Here is a 16620-nt window from a genome sequence, read left to right as displayed (position 1 = left end):
GACAATTTAATATCTCTTAAACTTACTGAAAAACGAGTCTTCTCGCACTTATGCTGTGTAGCATTTTAATAAACAGTGGATGTTTTATACATGTACCATTCAACTCAAAATTTCACGATATATTTGAATTTGAAATCTTGCTGTATACGTGTGAAATGGCGAATGAATGCAGAGCAATCGCCCACATCACATCTCAGCAAATATTACATATACCTACAGATAAATTAAAACGTGTTTAACTCGTAAATATTTGGATTGAATAGTACGTTCAGATATTTTGGAAATCTTTCGACATCAACTACAAACACCCACAAAACGTAATATAATTGTATCTAATATACTCAAAATGGGCTATATATAAACTTTTTAACACTCTACCTGATGTTAATATAAAAATTCAAATTTTTTTCCTTAAATTTTTAACAATTCGTCTTTATAATATAGTTTTATTATAAAATGCTTATATTTCCAGATACCATGTTATTTGTTAAACTCTAAAGCAGTTATACACTGTAAAATATCACATAATAATTATTTAAATGAAGATTTCATGTTAATTAGATAATAAAGAGGATACAATTTTTTTGCATTGCATTCGTTTGAATCGGTTTATATTTTAATTAAATCACTTTGACAGCTACTTTAAAGCAATGATCTAATCCATGCCCAGATATTTCCATTATCCTGCATTGATTACATTTCTTTTTCCATCTATAACAGTAATATATTAACAAAAATAGATATCACTTAATCTCTCGCATGACACATTTTAGGTTTAACTAAAAAAAATGTCATCTTCATTTATGATAATTGGTTAAACGTGTAACTCTACCGTTATACATAGTTAGATGCTGTTTTTGTATAATGCTAGTTACATATATGCAAATATTATTATAAAAGCTATTATATAACTATAATTTAGACCCAAAACAGAACATTTTTCCACATAGAAAGATAGTTTAAATTTGAACGTCATATATTCTTTCTAATGCTTTTGTATTTAACATATTTAGACAGGAAAATCAAATTAAAAAAAAAGCTTAAATTCATCATATCTATTACTAAGGGTCATAAACTATTATAACAACAACTGTCAATTGTATTATCTTTTAATGCTATCAAGTACCATTTAATAAATTCATGCACATATGTTTAAAAAAAAATGACCTCTCTTCCATAAAATTATATTGATTATCTAAATTGTCTAAATGTCACAAACAAACAAAACTGCGCTATATCTAACAATCAAACTAATTCAGTTAAATATGCAATGATACGTGTAATAATATTGAATTATTATTGCATTAATGGTTGAAACATCAACGAAAATTAATAATTAAATTATGAATCAATAACAGAAAGCTTATCATATCATATTTACCTTCTCAGAAAGTTCTCTAACAAAGTATTAATGAAATATATCTTATCTATAGGCATATATATAAGTACAAACTCCTGCTCCAAACTAATCCACTCTACTGTGAGAGTATCATCATGTTGAACATTGCCACATTTGCTGTTAATTTTTTAAAATGTAGCAGAATCAGCTTTTCCACGATTTACCTGCAAAATATATTTTAAAATACAATTCAATTATTATTAAAAAATCGATTGATATTTTCTCATGATACAAAATACATCTATACATATAAAAGTGTCGTAACCATACTGTAAAGTTTCTGCATTGTGTAATTCGCATAAGGTGGAAAGAATGTGTTCAACATATGCCTTACAAATAATAAACGATTATAACAGAGGCAGCATCAAGATTTAAACATTATATTGTCCAATAAGCTTTTTGCTAGTCCAAAAAAGCCTAAAAAGTCATAGTGCAGGAAATGAATAACTAATTTATATAATGTAACAAAATAGCCAAAGGCAACTTATTCCAACGTTGATAATAAGCGCAATATGTATTCACTTAATATAGTTTTATCAATAGATATAAAGTTACCTGTAATTTAGATAAGACACAGTAGCAGACAGGCTACGTACAACATGAATTAAAGTTAGCTAACAAATGTAAATCAAATCTTACAACAATACGAGAATGACCAATCGTTGAAAGATTGTTAATCTCTAGTGCATTCTCCAGAATAATATCTCGTGCAATCATCACATTCTACAGCTACTTAGAGTTTCCTGTAATATAAAGACAAATTTTCACAAAGAAATATATAGCTTTAATATATTAGTACTCATAATATTAATATTATAAAATATCTCATATACGTATCTGAAAAAGTTTATTTATTTATTTCAGTTTAACCTTTCTCAAACATACATACACAAACTCAACTTAAAAGTCAAACGAGTAGTACGAGTAGCTGTGTTCAAATTTAAGCAACAGTAAACTTGAAAGTCATTCATATAGTATAAACTTATAGAAGGCCATGCGCAATGGTAATTTAGGCCTAGGGAATTTTCGGAGAAAAGTGCCACTACCGAAATAGTCGGATAGAGTGCAGCCGTTACAGCCCATGCAAAACATGTATTATCATCACTCTGTATGTTTATCACTGCATGTTTGTTCTTAATATATTTTGGAAGGTCGATTCCACAGCCTGCATGTAGTGGATTATAGTGATTAATATTCACAATTAAATTTAATATTTTTTCCAAAGCCCACCCACTATCACGCTCTTGAAATTCACCTAATTTTGTTAAAATTTGATCTAAGACGTTTGTTTTATACCAATCACTAAAAGTATCAGTCTTGAATAAAATCACATTTTTTGTGGAAATATGTTTAATATCACTAATTTCCTTGCAAATAAATTGTCCGTTGAATACCATATTTATCTTAACAGCGCTTACTTTACTGAATACTTTGTTCATGTAGGATTGCAGCATTTCTGATGCTGCCAATAGAAATTCATGTGGTTCGATATAATTAGTGTTTACTATCATACCACTACACATTCGACTTTTAAATGATGAATCAAGATCTTTCCAAATAAGCTTTTCCGCATTAATGCCCGCTCCAATTGAATTTTTATTTTTCGCCGCATGGAGAAGTAACTTTCGAATACATTTTATTTCTGCAAGATTTTTCTGTATAGCATCTGGAGTTGCATTCCGGTTGGATTCTCTCAAATCTCGAATATAATCACGACACTTGCAAATCCACTCGCGATAATCATGCTGAGTTCTTAAATCGGGATTCTTAAGAACGTGATTTGAAGAATAACTTTTTTCTCTTGCTGCTCTGATTAATCGGCACTGTATCTGAGCAATTTCCGTAAATATTTTCTGTCTTGCCCCTATACGTGCATTGCGGCTAGCAACTCTCAATTTTTTAATGTAATCGCGACAATCACGTACCCACTCACGATATTCATCCTGGCTATTTAAAACTCTATTTAGAAGCGACATCGTAGTTCTTTCCGTTTAAATGATCAGCGTGAAACTAATGAAAAATCTTAGATGGAGAACCCTTCAAATAATCAGTCTCCGAAACACTTCAGTAACACAAATACTTTACGGATCAGGTTTCGCGTTGAAGTAAAAAGAATGCATTCAAGTTTAAAATACACATATATTCTAGATTTTTGATTCATACATATATTTCATATAATATACATTTCTCAGTGCGCATATACCTTCATGATTCATGCAAATAGGAAGTTGTGAATTATATAAACCATCGTCTAAATTATAATTTCCCCACACATATTCATCTACATTACTAATTTCTAAATCACAAATACTCTTTAACCAATTTAACTTTTCCACCCCTTTTACAAAAACCGTATCCTCATATACATATTTTTTTATAATATCTTTATATTTATAATATGGTGAAAAACCATCCATCCAATTTAAGCCATGATGATTGAAAAAGATTGAACTGAAAAAGAAATTCCTTATTCATTGAAAACAATAATTCGTTGTTTTTTATATAATATGCTTACTCTGTTTTCTTTCTCTCCTCTTCACTTAACCAAGTATGTGGAAAGGGGGGTGAAAATAAAATATGATGCACTTTTAGTTCTTGTAAAACTGCAAATTCTTTAACTATAAATGTCTTATCCATTAAATAGAATCCTTGAAAATCGACGAACGTTGGGATCATCATGTTAGCGTTTTTTATACTAAATTTATTACACTTTGCCTTTATTTTAAATATATTCTTTTTTTGTGTCTCTAAAGTTTTCCCCTTCTCTTCAAACCAAGTATTTCAATTCTCCCACTATCCTTAGCTATTCACTCTTTGGACCAATGGTGTTTCTCAGAGTGTCTGGTTAGTCATCTCCCACCACAGATCAAATTTTTCACATCCCTTACAGCATTTAAAAAATCTTGAGAAGCGTGTAGGGTAGTCTTCAGTTCAGTTTAAGCCACAGAATCTTCAGCTCAGTTTTAGTCACAGAATCTTCAGGTACTCTGACATTATGCATCATTTAAGAGATATCACGCACATAATAGATGTGGATGGATTTATCGTTAATAAGAAGATAGTGTACAAAGAAGTGGCTATTAAAAATATATACTCTAACTTAACACATTATGGTGCGTTTAAAGTTTGTGGATCAATGAACACTTTAAGTATTGCTGACCGGAAAACTGCATCTTTTGTGTTTAATAATGTGCACGGAATTGCATATGGAAATACGGGAAATGAAAGATATTCACAAAATGAAATATATGATTTTTTAAAAATCATTGAATGTGACAGTGTGCAACCAGTGGTTGCATATAAAGGTGGACACTTCGAACGTGACTTATTAAATATAATGAATATTAATAATGTCAATTTAGAAAATTTTAATTGTCCAAAATTCGATTGCTTAATTGAATATATAAAAACAGACATTATTCCTTGTGAGCTGCATAAAATTAAAATTACGCGAAAAACACAAAAGCCTGTCCACTGTGTGAAACAGGAGGTAGATGTTTTCGCAAAGTGGGTGCGGAAACAAATAAAAGGTAAATATTAAAAATTAAGTTCGCAATTTACTTGATATTAATAAATTTTTTTATGTTTCAGAAGCTGTTATTAGCTGAATGGGCTAAATATTATTGTATATTCGTTTTTATATAAGTTTCAAATGTATTAGTTTTTTATATAAGTTTCATGTTCGTTTTTAATTATATGATAAATGTTATTTAATAGTCTCTTTCTTTTCCCCTACTCCTATTTCCCTTAATTTAATCCGTAAAAGAAAAAAGAAAAAAGAAAAAAGAAAAAAAGAAAAAAATGAAAAAAGCACTTTATAATTATTACTAACTCATAAAAGAAAAAAAATCTACCTAGTGCTCAATGTTTAAGGAAAAATGTGAAATCAAGTTAAATGGCGGGTCTATAGTAGGAAAATAGTGGGAGGGTCTAAGATAAGTATGTGGGGGGAGAAAAGAGCCTCCGAGGGCAGGTCTAAGAAAAAAAAAATGGCTGTCCGTAAGATGTTGAGGACCCCCCTAGCGGTGTAGCTGTTCCCCGTAATTTTCGTGATCGCCACCTAGTGGAGAAAATTGGAACTTTTTCCTCCACTAACTAAAATACAAAAAAAAGTTATCTGGGTAACTGCCAGGATAACTAACCATCCGGGCCCTAGGGTGATGGGAGAGGGGTAACCCTTAGGGAACTAGTGGACCCGTAGGATAACTAACCATCCGGGTCCTAGGGTCATGGGAGAGGGGGTAAGCCTTAGGGAACTAGTGGACCCGTAGGATAATTAACCATCCGGGCCCTAGGCTGATGGGAGAGGGGTGAGAGACTCTAAGAGAGAAAGAGAGGGTGAGAGGGATCTCTCTCTCTCTCTCTCTCTCTCACTCCCCATAGTCAAAGCATTTCCTCCGCACACCCGCACCCTCCTCATCACCCAATAAACCCTAGCTCTTAAGAAGACACTTCCCCCCGCACACCCTCACCCCCCTCACCTCCATGTCACAGGAACCCAAGACACTTCTCCCCGCACACCCGCACCCCCCTCACCTCCATGTCACAGGAACCCAAGACACTTCCCCCCGCACACCCGCACTCCCCTCACCGCCGTGTCACAGGAACCCCCTAGCTACCACTATTTACTTAAGTCACGTCTAAATCCTGACTTCATTGAGAATGACTTATTGCAATAAAGCGTGCTTATTGGCGCTAGTATTCATAGTAATAAATGAAGTCGGTATTCACGAAGACGCATTAATTTAAGTAAGACTTATTTAACGCAGAGCTTACTTGAAGAAGCATTTACTTAAGCAAATACTTAATTGCTGCTTATTGACTTTTTACCATTTCCGTAATATTTCCGTTAGATCGTCCAATAGGAATATTCTGAATTATTCCGATTCTATAAGAAAATACTATTTCTGAACACATTTATCGAAAAATATGTATAGCGTATATTCACTTACCAAAAGTTTTCAATTATCAGATGAATAAATTAGTTGAAATATATTATAAGTATATTAAAAAATTATAAGTAATTTTTGTATTTAGCGTGTGCATTTTTATAAATTTCTTAAAGGTATTGTTCCACAGACTGGACTATTATTTTATTATTATTATATGTATGCTATGTCTACAAGTTTTCTATTGTTTTCTGTCGGATTCAGCATAAATAAGCAGTGACATTAATCATAATAGGTAAATATTATACCTAATTGCAAATGAAACTTGTGTATTAATTAAAATTGTTTTAGCAACAAAATATGTCAGGGAAAGCGATTACATCTAAATATAAGCACTACACTGCCATAGAAAAGAAATATTTTTTACAAATACTTAATGAATATAAACATATTATAGAAAATAAAAAGAACGATGGTGCTACATTAAAAGAAAAAGAAAATGCTTGGAAATTAATATATGAAAAATATAATGATTCAACATTAGTAATTGAAGAGGTTAGTTAAAAAACTATTTTATAAATAATAAAGAGATTAGAATTATTTATTTACAGAGAGACGAAACGCAATTAAAAAAATTATGGCGAAATTTAAAGCAAGGGCAACGAGAAGCCCTAACCAAAGAAAGACAGTCCCGTTTTAAAACTGGTGGAGGACCGCCTGATGAAATTATTCATACTGATCCAGATATTTCAAATATTGCACCAAATTTAATGATGTCTGCACCGATGTTGTTTTCCTCAAATATGAGTGAAAAAGAGGTTCAAGGTATGTAACTTTAAATTTAATATTGTAATGTATAGTTTATTGTAATCATTTAATATACACAACATATAAGTTGATCGCTCTGATAATCAATTTAGATAAAAGAGATTTGCTAGTAAAAAATGTTACTCTTAGCTGTCCCATATCGTCTTTCGACACTCAAAGTGAAGATCCTGATGATCCGCATCCAATATTGGTGGAGAGACATGTTTCGGAAGGTAAATATTGACGTATTAATAATATACTAATAAAATATTTAAAACAAAAGTATCAATGATCACACAATATAAAATGACCATAATATTGGAATTGTGTAATGTTAAAGTATGAATGTTAGTTGCTTATAGTATGCAGAAACTCGATAATTGATTTTACAGAGTTGTGTGTTCCAACCGAGAATGTTTCAGAAAATGTAATTATAGAAATCGACGAAACGTGTAGACACGTATTAACTGAAAGAAGAATTCAGAACAATTTAAAGAATTCAAGAAAGAGAAAGAGAACGGATGAAGGACTATTAAAAATAGAGAGGATTAACAAGAAATTAGAAGAAGAAATGAAAATAGCTAAATTAAAGATAGAATACGAAAAAGCCTTTGCAGAAATTAAAATAAAACACTTAAAAGAAATAAACCAAATGGAAAAAGAATTTTTGAAAGAAAAGTATAGGTTAGAATTAAGTAACTTAAACAAACAATCAGAAACTCGACATAATGATGAAAACTGCAATTACTTATTAGATTAAGAAAAACGTTTTAAATATTTTGATTTTGACTTGATTTGCATCTTTAAAATACAATAATTATTTAAGTGTTATTTTTTGGTTACGCGAAAGTTTTATTTTTGGAAAAATTGGATTGTTTTTTTAATAACTTTATGTTTTATTGAATCTGAATAGTATATCTAATAAAGAGTACAGTTATGTTATTGCCATTACATTGTAACGTGGTGGAAACCCGTTACAGAAAAATGCTTATTGTTAGCTCTTCTTCTGTCTCCCCCTTAGTGCCTCCCGTCCCCTTGAGTATGTTTGTGAGTGAGTGAGTGAGCATAGATGAACCTTCCGTGTGATGGTAATGTAGTTACCCGCTGAAGGGATATTGTAATTGCCATCCACGGAAGGAGAGTAAATGTTTTTAGTACATGGTATGATTGCGGATTGAGCGAATGTCAGTAGGTTGTATATTATTTAGGATTAAATATTATATTCCTAATGGTAAATTTTATTCGTAGCTTATAAGACCGATTCCCTGCTCCAACATGAGCTAGAAAACTGTTTTTGTCCTATCCTTTACGCTCCCATGCCCGAATGCCTATAATGCCCTCTCTCTCTAACCTTCCTGCCGAGCGCGGTTGTTTACGCGACGCTCCTACCGTCCCCTTACCCAGTCTCCCCGCCGAGCGCCTCATCGGTTCCTTCCCGTTACCGCGCCGCGCCTCGAGCGCCAGGCAGCGAGTCCCAGTCCCCTCCCCTTACCGCGCTGACGCCTCGCGCGCCTAGCTGCGTTCTCCCCGGCCCGCGCCACTACCGGCCCATCGTTGCCGACCCCGCACCGCATCGCCCCGCTGCCGAGCCACGAAGCTATAGTGTCGTCTGCTACTAAGGACGACCACGCAGGATCTTCGCGCAGGAGCTCGCCAGCGAGATAGCATGTGAAGCATAGGAGTGATTAGCCGGAACGGCGAGAAATCTGGATCGCGGATCCATGCCTAATTATTGATTGGTTCCTGGATCGCGACCAGACCTATGCTCAATATGACACCCCGGAATGAGGGAAATAATTAAGAGGACTGAGGAATAAATGCCAGAATGGACGAGATCTTGTTCTACTGTCAGAGCATCAGTACGTGGTTTAAGTAGAGAGCTGGGTCGTCGCCGCTATTATTGAAATTCGGTGTAATTCAATATTGCGGGCCCCAGCCATCGATTTATTGAAGTTTTGCGTGGAGTTCTCGTGGCGGACGTCGAGGGATCGCCGGATATCATCGTCGGAGCCGCCGGAGAACCTTTTCCTTGCCCTAATCCCTTCCCCTCTTTGCTTTTTCCCCGCCGCCTTCTCGCCTGTAGCCTTTCCATAGTTTTCCCCAGTTTTCCCTTTAATTAGTGTTTAATGAAATCATTGTGCGCGTATAATAAGTGTGCCAGGACATCGCGGGAGGCCTCTCCCCCCGAGATTTTTTAGTGTTCAATAAAGATTGTGTCCTTGGAGTTTGATCGTGTCTTGTTAATTATTTTTAACCCGGAATTCCTTTGCCGTTGGTTACAACATATATTTATTTTTTCATAATGTTTTAGGTTAATGTATTGTTAAACAAACAAAATAAAATTCAATTTTTATAATGTATCTTAATTTCATTTACATTTTGTACATAAATCATTACATTGGTAAGGTTTGTAACTATCTAAATAATCGATCAATAATTGCACGTCTAATGATAAATCCATCGCCTGGTTGCCAATGAAGTTCTTGATTCTCGTGTACCTCACAGTCAAAAGTTTCTTCATCCTCAATCAACTCATCATTGAAAATGAGGCTCAAATTATGCAATCTAGCACAACTAACAATAATAGAAGTGCAAGTTTCCAGTTTTAAGGTCAAACCTTTGCTTAAGCATGGAAATCTCCTCTTCACTATGCCAAAAGCTCTTTCAACTACAATCCTTGTTCTCACGTGAATTGAATTATATCTGTTTTACAAGTATTGATTTCGTTAGATATAGTTAATATATTATTTTTAACTTAATCCAGTAATATTAATCTAATTTCCTCGTCAGTAGTAGGATTATTCACAGGTGTAAGTAAAAATGGTAGCGCTGGATATCCACTATCACCTACTAGCATGCCTTTTAGCTCTCCTGTTCGATATTTCATAAATATCCGTGAATTTTGGAAGATTCTGCTGTCATGCTCGCTACCTGGCCATTCCGGTACTAGGTCATAAAATTCAGTCTTTGGTCCAACAACAGCCTGAAAACATGAATATAATGCTTCTCAATTTGTTGAAAAATTTAACTAATTTATAATATTTTTAGGCTAAACAAATATTCTTCGACACTGACCTGTACATTCAAAGAAAAGTATCCTTTTCTGTTTCTAAAGATTTCACTTACGCTTTGTAATTTTGTACTGCTTAAACGAATGTGGGTACAGTCTATTGCTCCATTGATGTCTGGAAGACCGATAGCACCTGTGCCATATCCTAATTCTTTAAACATTTGCCTAGTTTCTTGTATTTTATCATCAGACACTGGCATTTTTATGTATTCATGAATGTGGCTAGCTAATAATGCTGATACCCTATTAATAATTCGACTTATTGTAGGCTGTGATACGTGCACCACATCACGTACTATGAGCTAAAAAATGAACAAACATTCCAGTATAAGTTTTAAAGCAATTACATTACAAATAATGTATCTAATAAAAACTTCCTAAATTGTAGCCACCAAATATGGTAAATTAATCTGACAGAAAGTCCACTTTTAAGTCATGTTTGCTGTAAATTTTCTTACCTGAAAGCTAGCAGTTGCGTAGTACCTAAGAGTTATCAGTAATTGAAGTAATGGAGATATTGGTAGTCCTCGGTTGTTTTTTTTATTCAACCCATCTGCCACTAAAGGCAAAATTCCGTGTATAATTGATTCCTTGGTAAATCGAAATCTTTTTTTAAATTCGATGTCATTCCAACGATTAAAAGGGTCTTCAAAGTTTCGTATGTATGTTTTTGTACAGCGAACTACTCCATTTTCTTCATCATCATCCGACGAAGATGATAAATATGATAGATCCAAAAATCCAGCCATGTTTTTAATGATTCAATAATTATTCTATATAAAATAAATTACAATAGTTACATATACTCTACGTTTTTCTATCAGCGGCATATTTGCATAATATAAAAAATGAATGCTATATAATCAAATAAGATTATATTCATTGTCTGACCGTTAGAATTTCGTTTCAATATTTAACCTCAATTAAACTCATATCGTAGTAATTAATATAAATTTGACCAGTTTCTACAGGAATTCGATTATCTTATATTAATCTTACTAATAAGGTTTAAGCAGCTTGAGTCTGTTTTCCTGTTAATAAGTCAACCTCAGAGACGACTAGACGAAGTTAGGCTTATTTACATAAATAAATGTCCAATAAGGTAAGTTTAAAGGACTATGAATACAGCCTAAACAAATCTTGCTTAAAAGTCAGGATTATTGCAAATAAGGCATGACTATGAAATGTAATAAGTCATTTTTAAATTAGACGCACTTCCAGAAGCAACAGTCTTGAGACTTTTCTCAAGTATTGACTCATTTCATGGCTATGAATAGAAACGGTGACTTAAGTCAATACTTAAGCCGGGCTTAAAAATAAGTAACGACTATGAATACCGGCCTCAGTTCATCATAGACTAGCGCCAGTCGCCTATTGCGGCAGAAATTATAACTACCAAGTCAAGTGTAGCGTGGAAGAGAAAGACATATTGGCTGCGTTTCTAGCACCTAGCGCTACACGAGCGCTCTGCTACATGCTAACTGATTCCTTTATGAACACACGAGCATATAAAAGCGCTCTAATAAGCAGCGTGCTATAGTATATGCAGCTATGTACATACAGGGTGTAACGAAACGACCGCCTTTTCTCGTAACTGGAGGTTCGGGGTGACAAACTGTGTGCACGTGTAAAATTTCGTTCGAATCGTTCAAGAGGTTTAAAAGTTATTTCTATTTAAAAATCACCCTTTTTCAGTCCTTTTCGAACGACTTTAACTGCATAATGGAAAGTGGAGAAAGTGAAAAACAATTGATGAGCACCCAGCTAGAATGTTAAAATTATCGATCGCGTGCGGTAATACTTTTGCTATTTAATTCTTTAATCTGGCTATTAGATTAATTTTAAAAATAACAAAATCCTTTATATTACAATTCCAATTCAATTCAGTACAAGCATCATTGACTGATTTGATGGAAAGAGCGAGTTGACGCAATGTAAAGGAAAGTATCAAAAGCTAAGATATCGCGCGAGCGCAATGATAACTTAATAGACAATGCATGAGGGCATTCTCTTTCTACTAACGAAGCTAAAGGGAATGATTCAAAATCAATACATTGATGAAGGAGAAAACTAAACTCACCCATTAAATGTTCTGCAAGTTCCTTTAAATCGAAGTTTTTGAAAAAGCTTCAAACTGGCTCCTCGATGATTTCCAGAAAGCACACTATCACTGATTTTGCATTTAAACACTTGTGAATTTAAACAAATTAGGTATTAACCTACGTTTCTTCAAAACACTGGAGAATTTGACACTTTTGAACTGTTTGAAGTAGGGTGATTAAGAGTGGTCGAAACGAATTATTGATTATTCTATCTCTCTGTGTCTCTCTTTTCAGCCTACTTCAAACAGTTCAAAAAGTGTCAAATTAACCGGTGTGTTCGAGATTGGGAGGAGCAGAAAATGTTGCGAAGTAGATTCCGCATTTCTCTGTTATATCTCCCATCTCTATTGCGCTCACAATAGACGGCTAGACCGACAGCGTCTAGTCGCTCTATCTGTCTCTCTCTCCGCGGCGCGCTTGCGCGTCTTCTGGCCCTGGCGCGTCGCGGCCGCGAAGCGACACTACTTGCGCGCTTGGCCACTAGGTGGCCAGCGCCCGCGGCAGCTCTCTCGCTGGCAAGATTAGTGTCGCGTAATTATATAGATGGGTCCTTGATAAGGACCCATCGCACCTTAGCCTTGCTCTACCGCTGCCTTATCCGCAGCAGCAGCAGCACCTTTTTGAGCCTTTCGGCACCTCCGCCTCCACGGCATTTTTTTGACGCCTCCATCAGGCCAGCAACGAGCGCCTCCACCGGCGAACTCCACGGGTCGACTACTTTGGTAAGTATCACCCACCACCCACTGCCAACCAATAGGGGACTACCCCTCTGCGGCATTTCCTCCCTCCTAAGGGAAATTTCTCCGGGGACTGCCCGGGAGAAGTCCACCCTCTCCTTCCCCTCCACACTGCCTCCGAGGACTACCTCGGACCCAGTGTTCCGACCCTCAATTCCAGGGCTCTCGACGAGTCGGGTAGTGGGAGGGGTAGATTCACCCTAGGGGTTGGGGTGGCTCGGAGCCACCATAGCTCTGGGAGAAGGGGGCTGAGGGGTAAGGGGACTTCCCCTTCCCTAAATCCACCTCTCCTACTTCGCTTCCTCCCGTGGCTGGGGATTTTACTAGGGAATACCCTAGGGAAAATTGTCCAGTCCGGGAGTTTCTAAGTCCGCGCTCCCTCCTGGGGAATTTTGAGTCTTGGGGTTCTGGGGAATCTTCTGCGAAAAGAAATTCCCCAGAATCTAACGGCAGCAAATTCCCTAGGCCTTCGATCATTTTTAACTTAGCGGTTCTTTTGTAAAAATATTGTAAACTTTTGTATATATTTTATTTATCAAATAAAAACTCTTTTACCACATAACCTGGCTTTGAATACTTTATTTTAGAATAAGGCCTTCCTTTCTGACCACAGGTTCGGAGCCAACTTGAGGCACTGTTTCGCACAAATTTTTGGTCCTTCGAGCCGGATCTCCGGCAAAAAACGTTCGAAGTGCATCAGTGTTTTTAAGTTGGAGATTCTGACTGGGTTAAGATTGTGGTTTGTTCTGGAATAGAGATTCAAGATGACTACGCCTAGCTCAGGGGAATTACTAGAAGCGATCAATTACGTGCCCATGATTCGGGATGAATTCGTTCGGTTGGTCGTTAACATTAAGAAACGTGGAGTACGCAACTTCACCCTCCCTTTCTTGGAGGATAGGCTTGCGGCCGTCGAGAAGTGGCTTAGGGTGTTGCATAAAACTCACGTTAAGATCACTACTCATACTAAACCGGCCTGAATTAGCTAAAATGGATTACGTAACCGAAAGCTGGTATGAAGCGGCCCTTGATGCCCATAATGACGCGGAAGAATACATCCTAGGACATTTAGATGAACTTCGCTCCAATCAGGTGATGCCAAGCAATCAGGTCCCACGGCGCCTTCAGGCGAAATAAACCACATTAGGGCTTCCAATTATCGATTTGCCGAAGTTTTCCGGGGATTATTTAGAATGGAACACTTTTATGAAACATTCAGTTCCATTGTTCATGAAAAGGCATATGTCTCCGGACGAGACAAGTTCCACTATCTAAAATCTTGCTTGCAAGGTGAAGCGGCTACGGTTATTAAAATCTTTAGCGATCACCTCCGAGAACTATGAGATAGCATGGGACACTCTAGTAGCTAGGTATACTGACAGACGAATGATCACGGATACGTTCTTGGACCAGATCTCGCAAGTCCCCACGCTTCGGGGTGACAATTTTAAAGTTCTCAAGGAAGTTAGGGACTCGGTCACGGTTGCGCTCAACGCCCTCAAAACTATGGGTTACGGCGTCGATCATTGGGATCCCATCATTGTTCATTCACTGAAGAACAAACTGGATGACACCCTCCGCTTGGCCTGGGAGATGTATCTGGGCGGCAGCAAGGATTATCCCACCTTTCTTCAATTTTCGGAGTTTCTAACGCGTCACATTAACTCTTTGCAATCATTAGGTAACAAACCTAAAACTTCCAAAAAGGACTCGGGGAGATCCTTGAAGTCACACGCTACTAGCGTGAATAGTACCGGTTGCGCTCACTGTGGTAGTAACCATTTCTTGTATCAGTGCAAGGACTACCTTGCATTAACCCCTCAGGCCCGTTCAAAGTTCGCATTTTCACAGAATCTTTGCATCAACTGTTTGAGGCCCGGGCATAGTTGCTCCAATTGCTCTTCTTCGTCACGATGCAGGAAATGTAGTAAAATGCATCATACTTTATTACATTTTGACAAATCTGGCACCGGGGGGAGCAAGGCACGGGGGTCTACCCCCGCGGTCAACTCCTTTCCCGAGCCAGAAACCCTCTAGCTCGAATACTACAACACATCTTAGTGTTTCCGACACCCGATCAGTGCTTTTGGCCACCTTTTCTGCCAGAATCGACGCTCATGACGGTTCTCGTATTATAGTCCGCGGTTTAGTTGACACGGGCTCCGAAACTTCCTTTATTTCGGAAAATCTAGCTCAACAACTACGGGTATCACGAAAGCGTGTCAACGCAACCATTCATGGCGTCTCTCTGAATTCGGCTCAAAACGTTCGAGCAGAGGTACAGATTACGCTTCATTCTCTATCACGACACGGGGTCTCGTTGGACGTAACTGCATTGATCTTACCAAGGATTACTCAGTATATGCCTCCGACTTATTCTCCGTCGTCCTTTCCAGCACTTAGCAAAATTGATCTGGCTGATAACTTCGCTTCAACCAGGGCTCCAATTGATGTGCTCATTGGTGCAGACTATCTTGCAGCATTGATGGAAGGCCCGTACATGCATTCTCCTGATCATACGTTGCTTGCTCAGCGGACTATTTTTGGGGTGGATCGTTTCGGGGATCGTACCCAAGGCTGGTCGCTCTCATAGTGTCACGGTGCATCATTGCTTTGAGGTAGAAAAAACTCTTCGCGACTTCTGGGAACTGGAAGAAGTTCCGGAAGTCAAACCCATGTCCACAGAGGACTCCCTCTGTGAACAACATTTTGTGAATACGGTATCACGCACTTCTTCAGGTCGTTTTGTCGTTGCTTTACCTTTTCGATCCGACATCGAGAAGCACAGCTTAGGTTCTTCCTCTCGGGTAGCAGAGAAAACCTTAAAACGAATACTTCGGCGATTGGAAACCTCTCCAGAACAAGCTGAAAGTTATTCTCAATTCTTACAGGAGTATCAAGTGTTAGGACATATGTCTCCTTTGAACTCTGATTTTCGCGTCTTTCTGCCTCATCATGCAGTTTTTAAGACCGAGAACCAGAAAACAAAGATTCGCGTTGTATTCAACGCATCTTCTAAAACCTCTACTGGCGTCTCGCTTAACGATACGTTATTCATTGGACCCAAGCTCCAACAGGACATCACGCGGATCCTAATGAATTGGCGTTCCTTTCGATATGTAGGCGTCACTGACATTGTTAAAATGTTCAGACAGATTCTTGTGCGTTTTGAGGACCGCAAGTATCAGAACATTTTATGGAAGTCTGATTCCGGTGAGCTTCAGGCCTTCGAACTCAACACGGTGACCTACGGTACTGGACCGGCACCTTTCCTATCCTCGCGAGTTTTGCGCGAATTAGCTTACACGGACGGAGCTAACTTCCCTCTCGCGCAGGATGTGCTATTAAATTCTACTTATGTAGACGATATACTTTTTGGGGCCCATGACTTACAGCAACTTAGTTCGGTCAGGGAACAACTCATCGCTCTACTGGCAAAAGGGGGCTTCTCCTTAAGCAAATGGGCATTCAATCAACCGGGGTCTTCCCCGCTTGAACCTACCGAGCTGCATTCTTTCTTTGAGGATCCTGCTGGATCAAGTAAAGTCTTGGGCATATATTGGGATCACGGGGATGATAGCTTCCGCTTCCGTGTTTCTCCTTCACACATTGGTGT

At 37.2% G+C, this 16620-nt stretch overlaps 2 protein-coding genes across 2 annotated transcripts; one reads left to right on the top strand and one right to left on the bottom strand.

Annotated features, from left to right (window-relative positions):
• The first annotated feature begins 6648 nt into the window (after window positions 1–6648).
• Window positions 6649–7855, top strand: LOC136775063 (myb/SANT-like DNA-binding domain-containing protein 3). Its single transcript, XM_066729540.1, has 4 exons — window positions 6649–6843; window positions 6900–7113; window positions 7209–7328; window positions 7488–7855. The coding sequence occupies exons 1-4, from the start codon at window positions 6649–6651 to the stop codon at window positions 7853–7855; spliced, it is 897 nt and encodes a 298-aa protein (XP_066585637.1).
• Window positions 7856–9509: 1654 nt separating this feature from the next.
• On the bottom strand, window positions 9510–10365 carry LOC136775146 (putative nuclease HARBI1). The gene is made up of 3 exons (XM_066729647.1): window positions 10171–10365; window positions 9873–10078; window positions 9510–9801 (listed from the first exon to the last, which is right to left on the bottom strand). The coding sequence occupies exons 1-3, from the start codon at window positions 10363–10365 to the stop codon at window positions 9510–9512; spliced, it is 693 nt and encodes a 230-aa protein (XP_066585744.1).
• Window positions 10366–16620: the final 6255 nt, after the last annotated feature.

The sequence above is a fragment of the Prorops nasuta genome, unplaced genomic scaffold (genome assembly GCF_024137725.1).
Source record: "Prorops nasuta isolate Cenicafe-Biocafe unplaced genomic scaffold, Cenicafe_Pnas_1.2 PNAS00007, whole genome shotgun sequence".
Taxonomy (NCBI): Eukaryota; Metazoa; Arthropoda; class Insecta; order Hymenoptera; family Bethylidae; genus Prorops; species Prorops nasuta.
The sequence above is the reverse complement of the archived record's forward strand: the minus strand, read 5'-3'. Positions and strand labels throughout refer to the sequence as shown.

Excerpts from the sequence above, each read along its gene's own strand:
- LOC136775063 (XM_066729540.1), top strand. The coding sequence starts at position 6,649 with ATGTCAGGGAAAGCGATTACATCTAAATATAAGCACTACACTGCCATA. Across the intron at positions 6,844-6,899 it reads CAACATTAGTAATTGAAGAG|AGAGACGAAACGCAATTAAA; the intron begins GTTAGTTAAAAA and ends ATTTATTTACAG. Across the intron at positions 7,114-7,208 it reads GAGTGAAAAAGAGGTTCAAG|ATAAAAGAGATTTGCTAGTA; the intron begins GTATGTAACTTT and ends TAATCAATTTAG.
- LOC136775146 (XM_066729647.1), bottom strand. The coding sequence starts at position 10,365 with ATGCCAGTGTCTGATGATAAAATACAAGAAACTAGGCAAATGTTTAAA. Across the intron at positions 10,079-10,170 it reads ACTTTTCTTTGAATGTACAG|GCTGTTGTTGGACCAAAGAC; the intron begins GTCAGTGTCGAA and ends TCATGTTTTCAG. Across the intron at positions 9,802-9,872 it reads CCTACTACTGACGAGGAAAT|CAGATATAATTCAATTCACG; the intron begins TAGATTAATATT and ends ATACTTGTAAAA.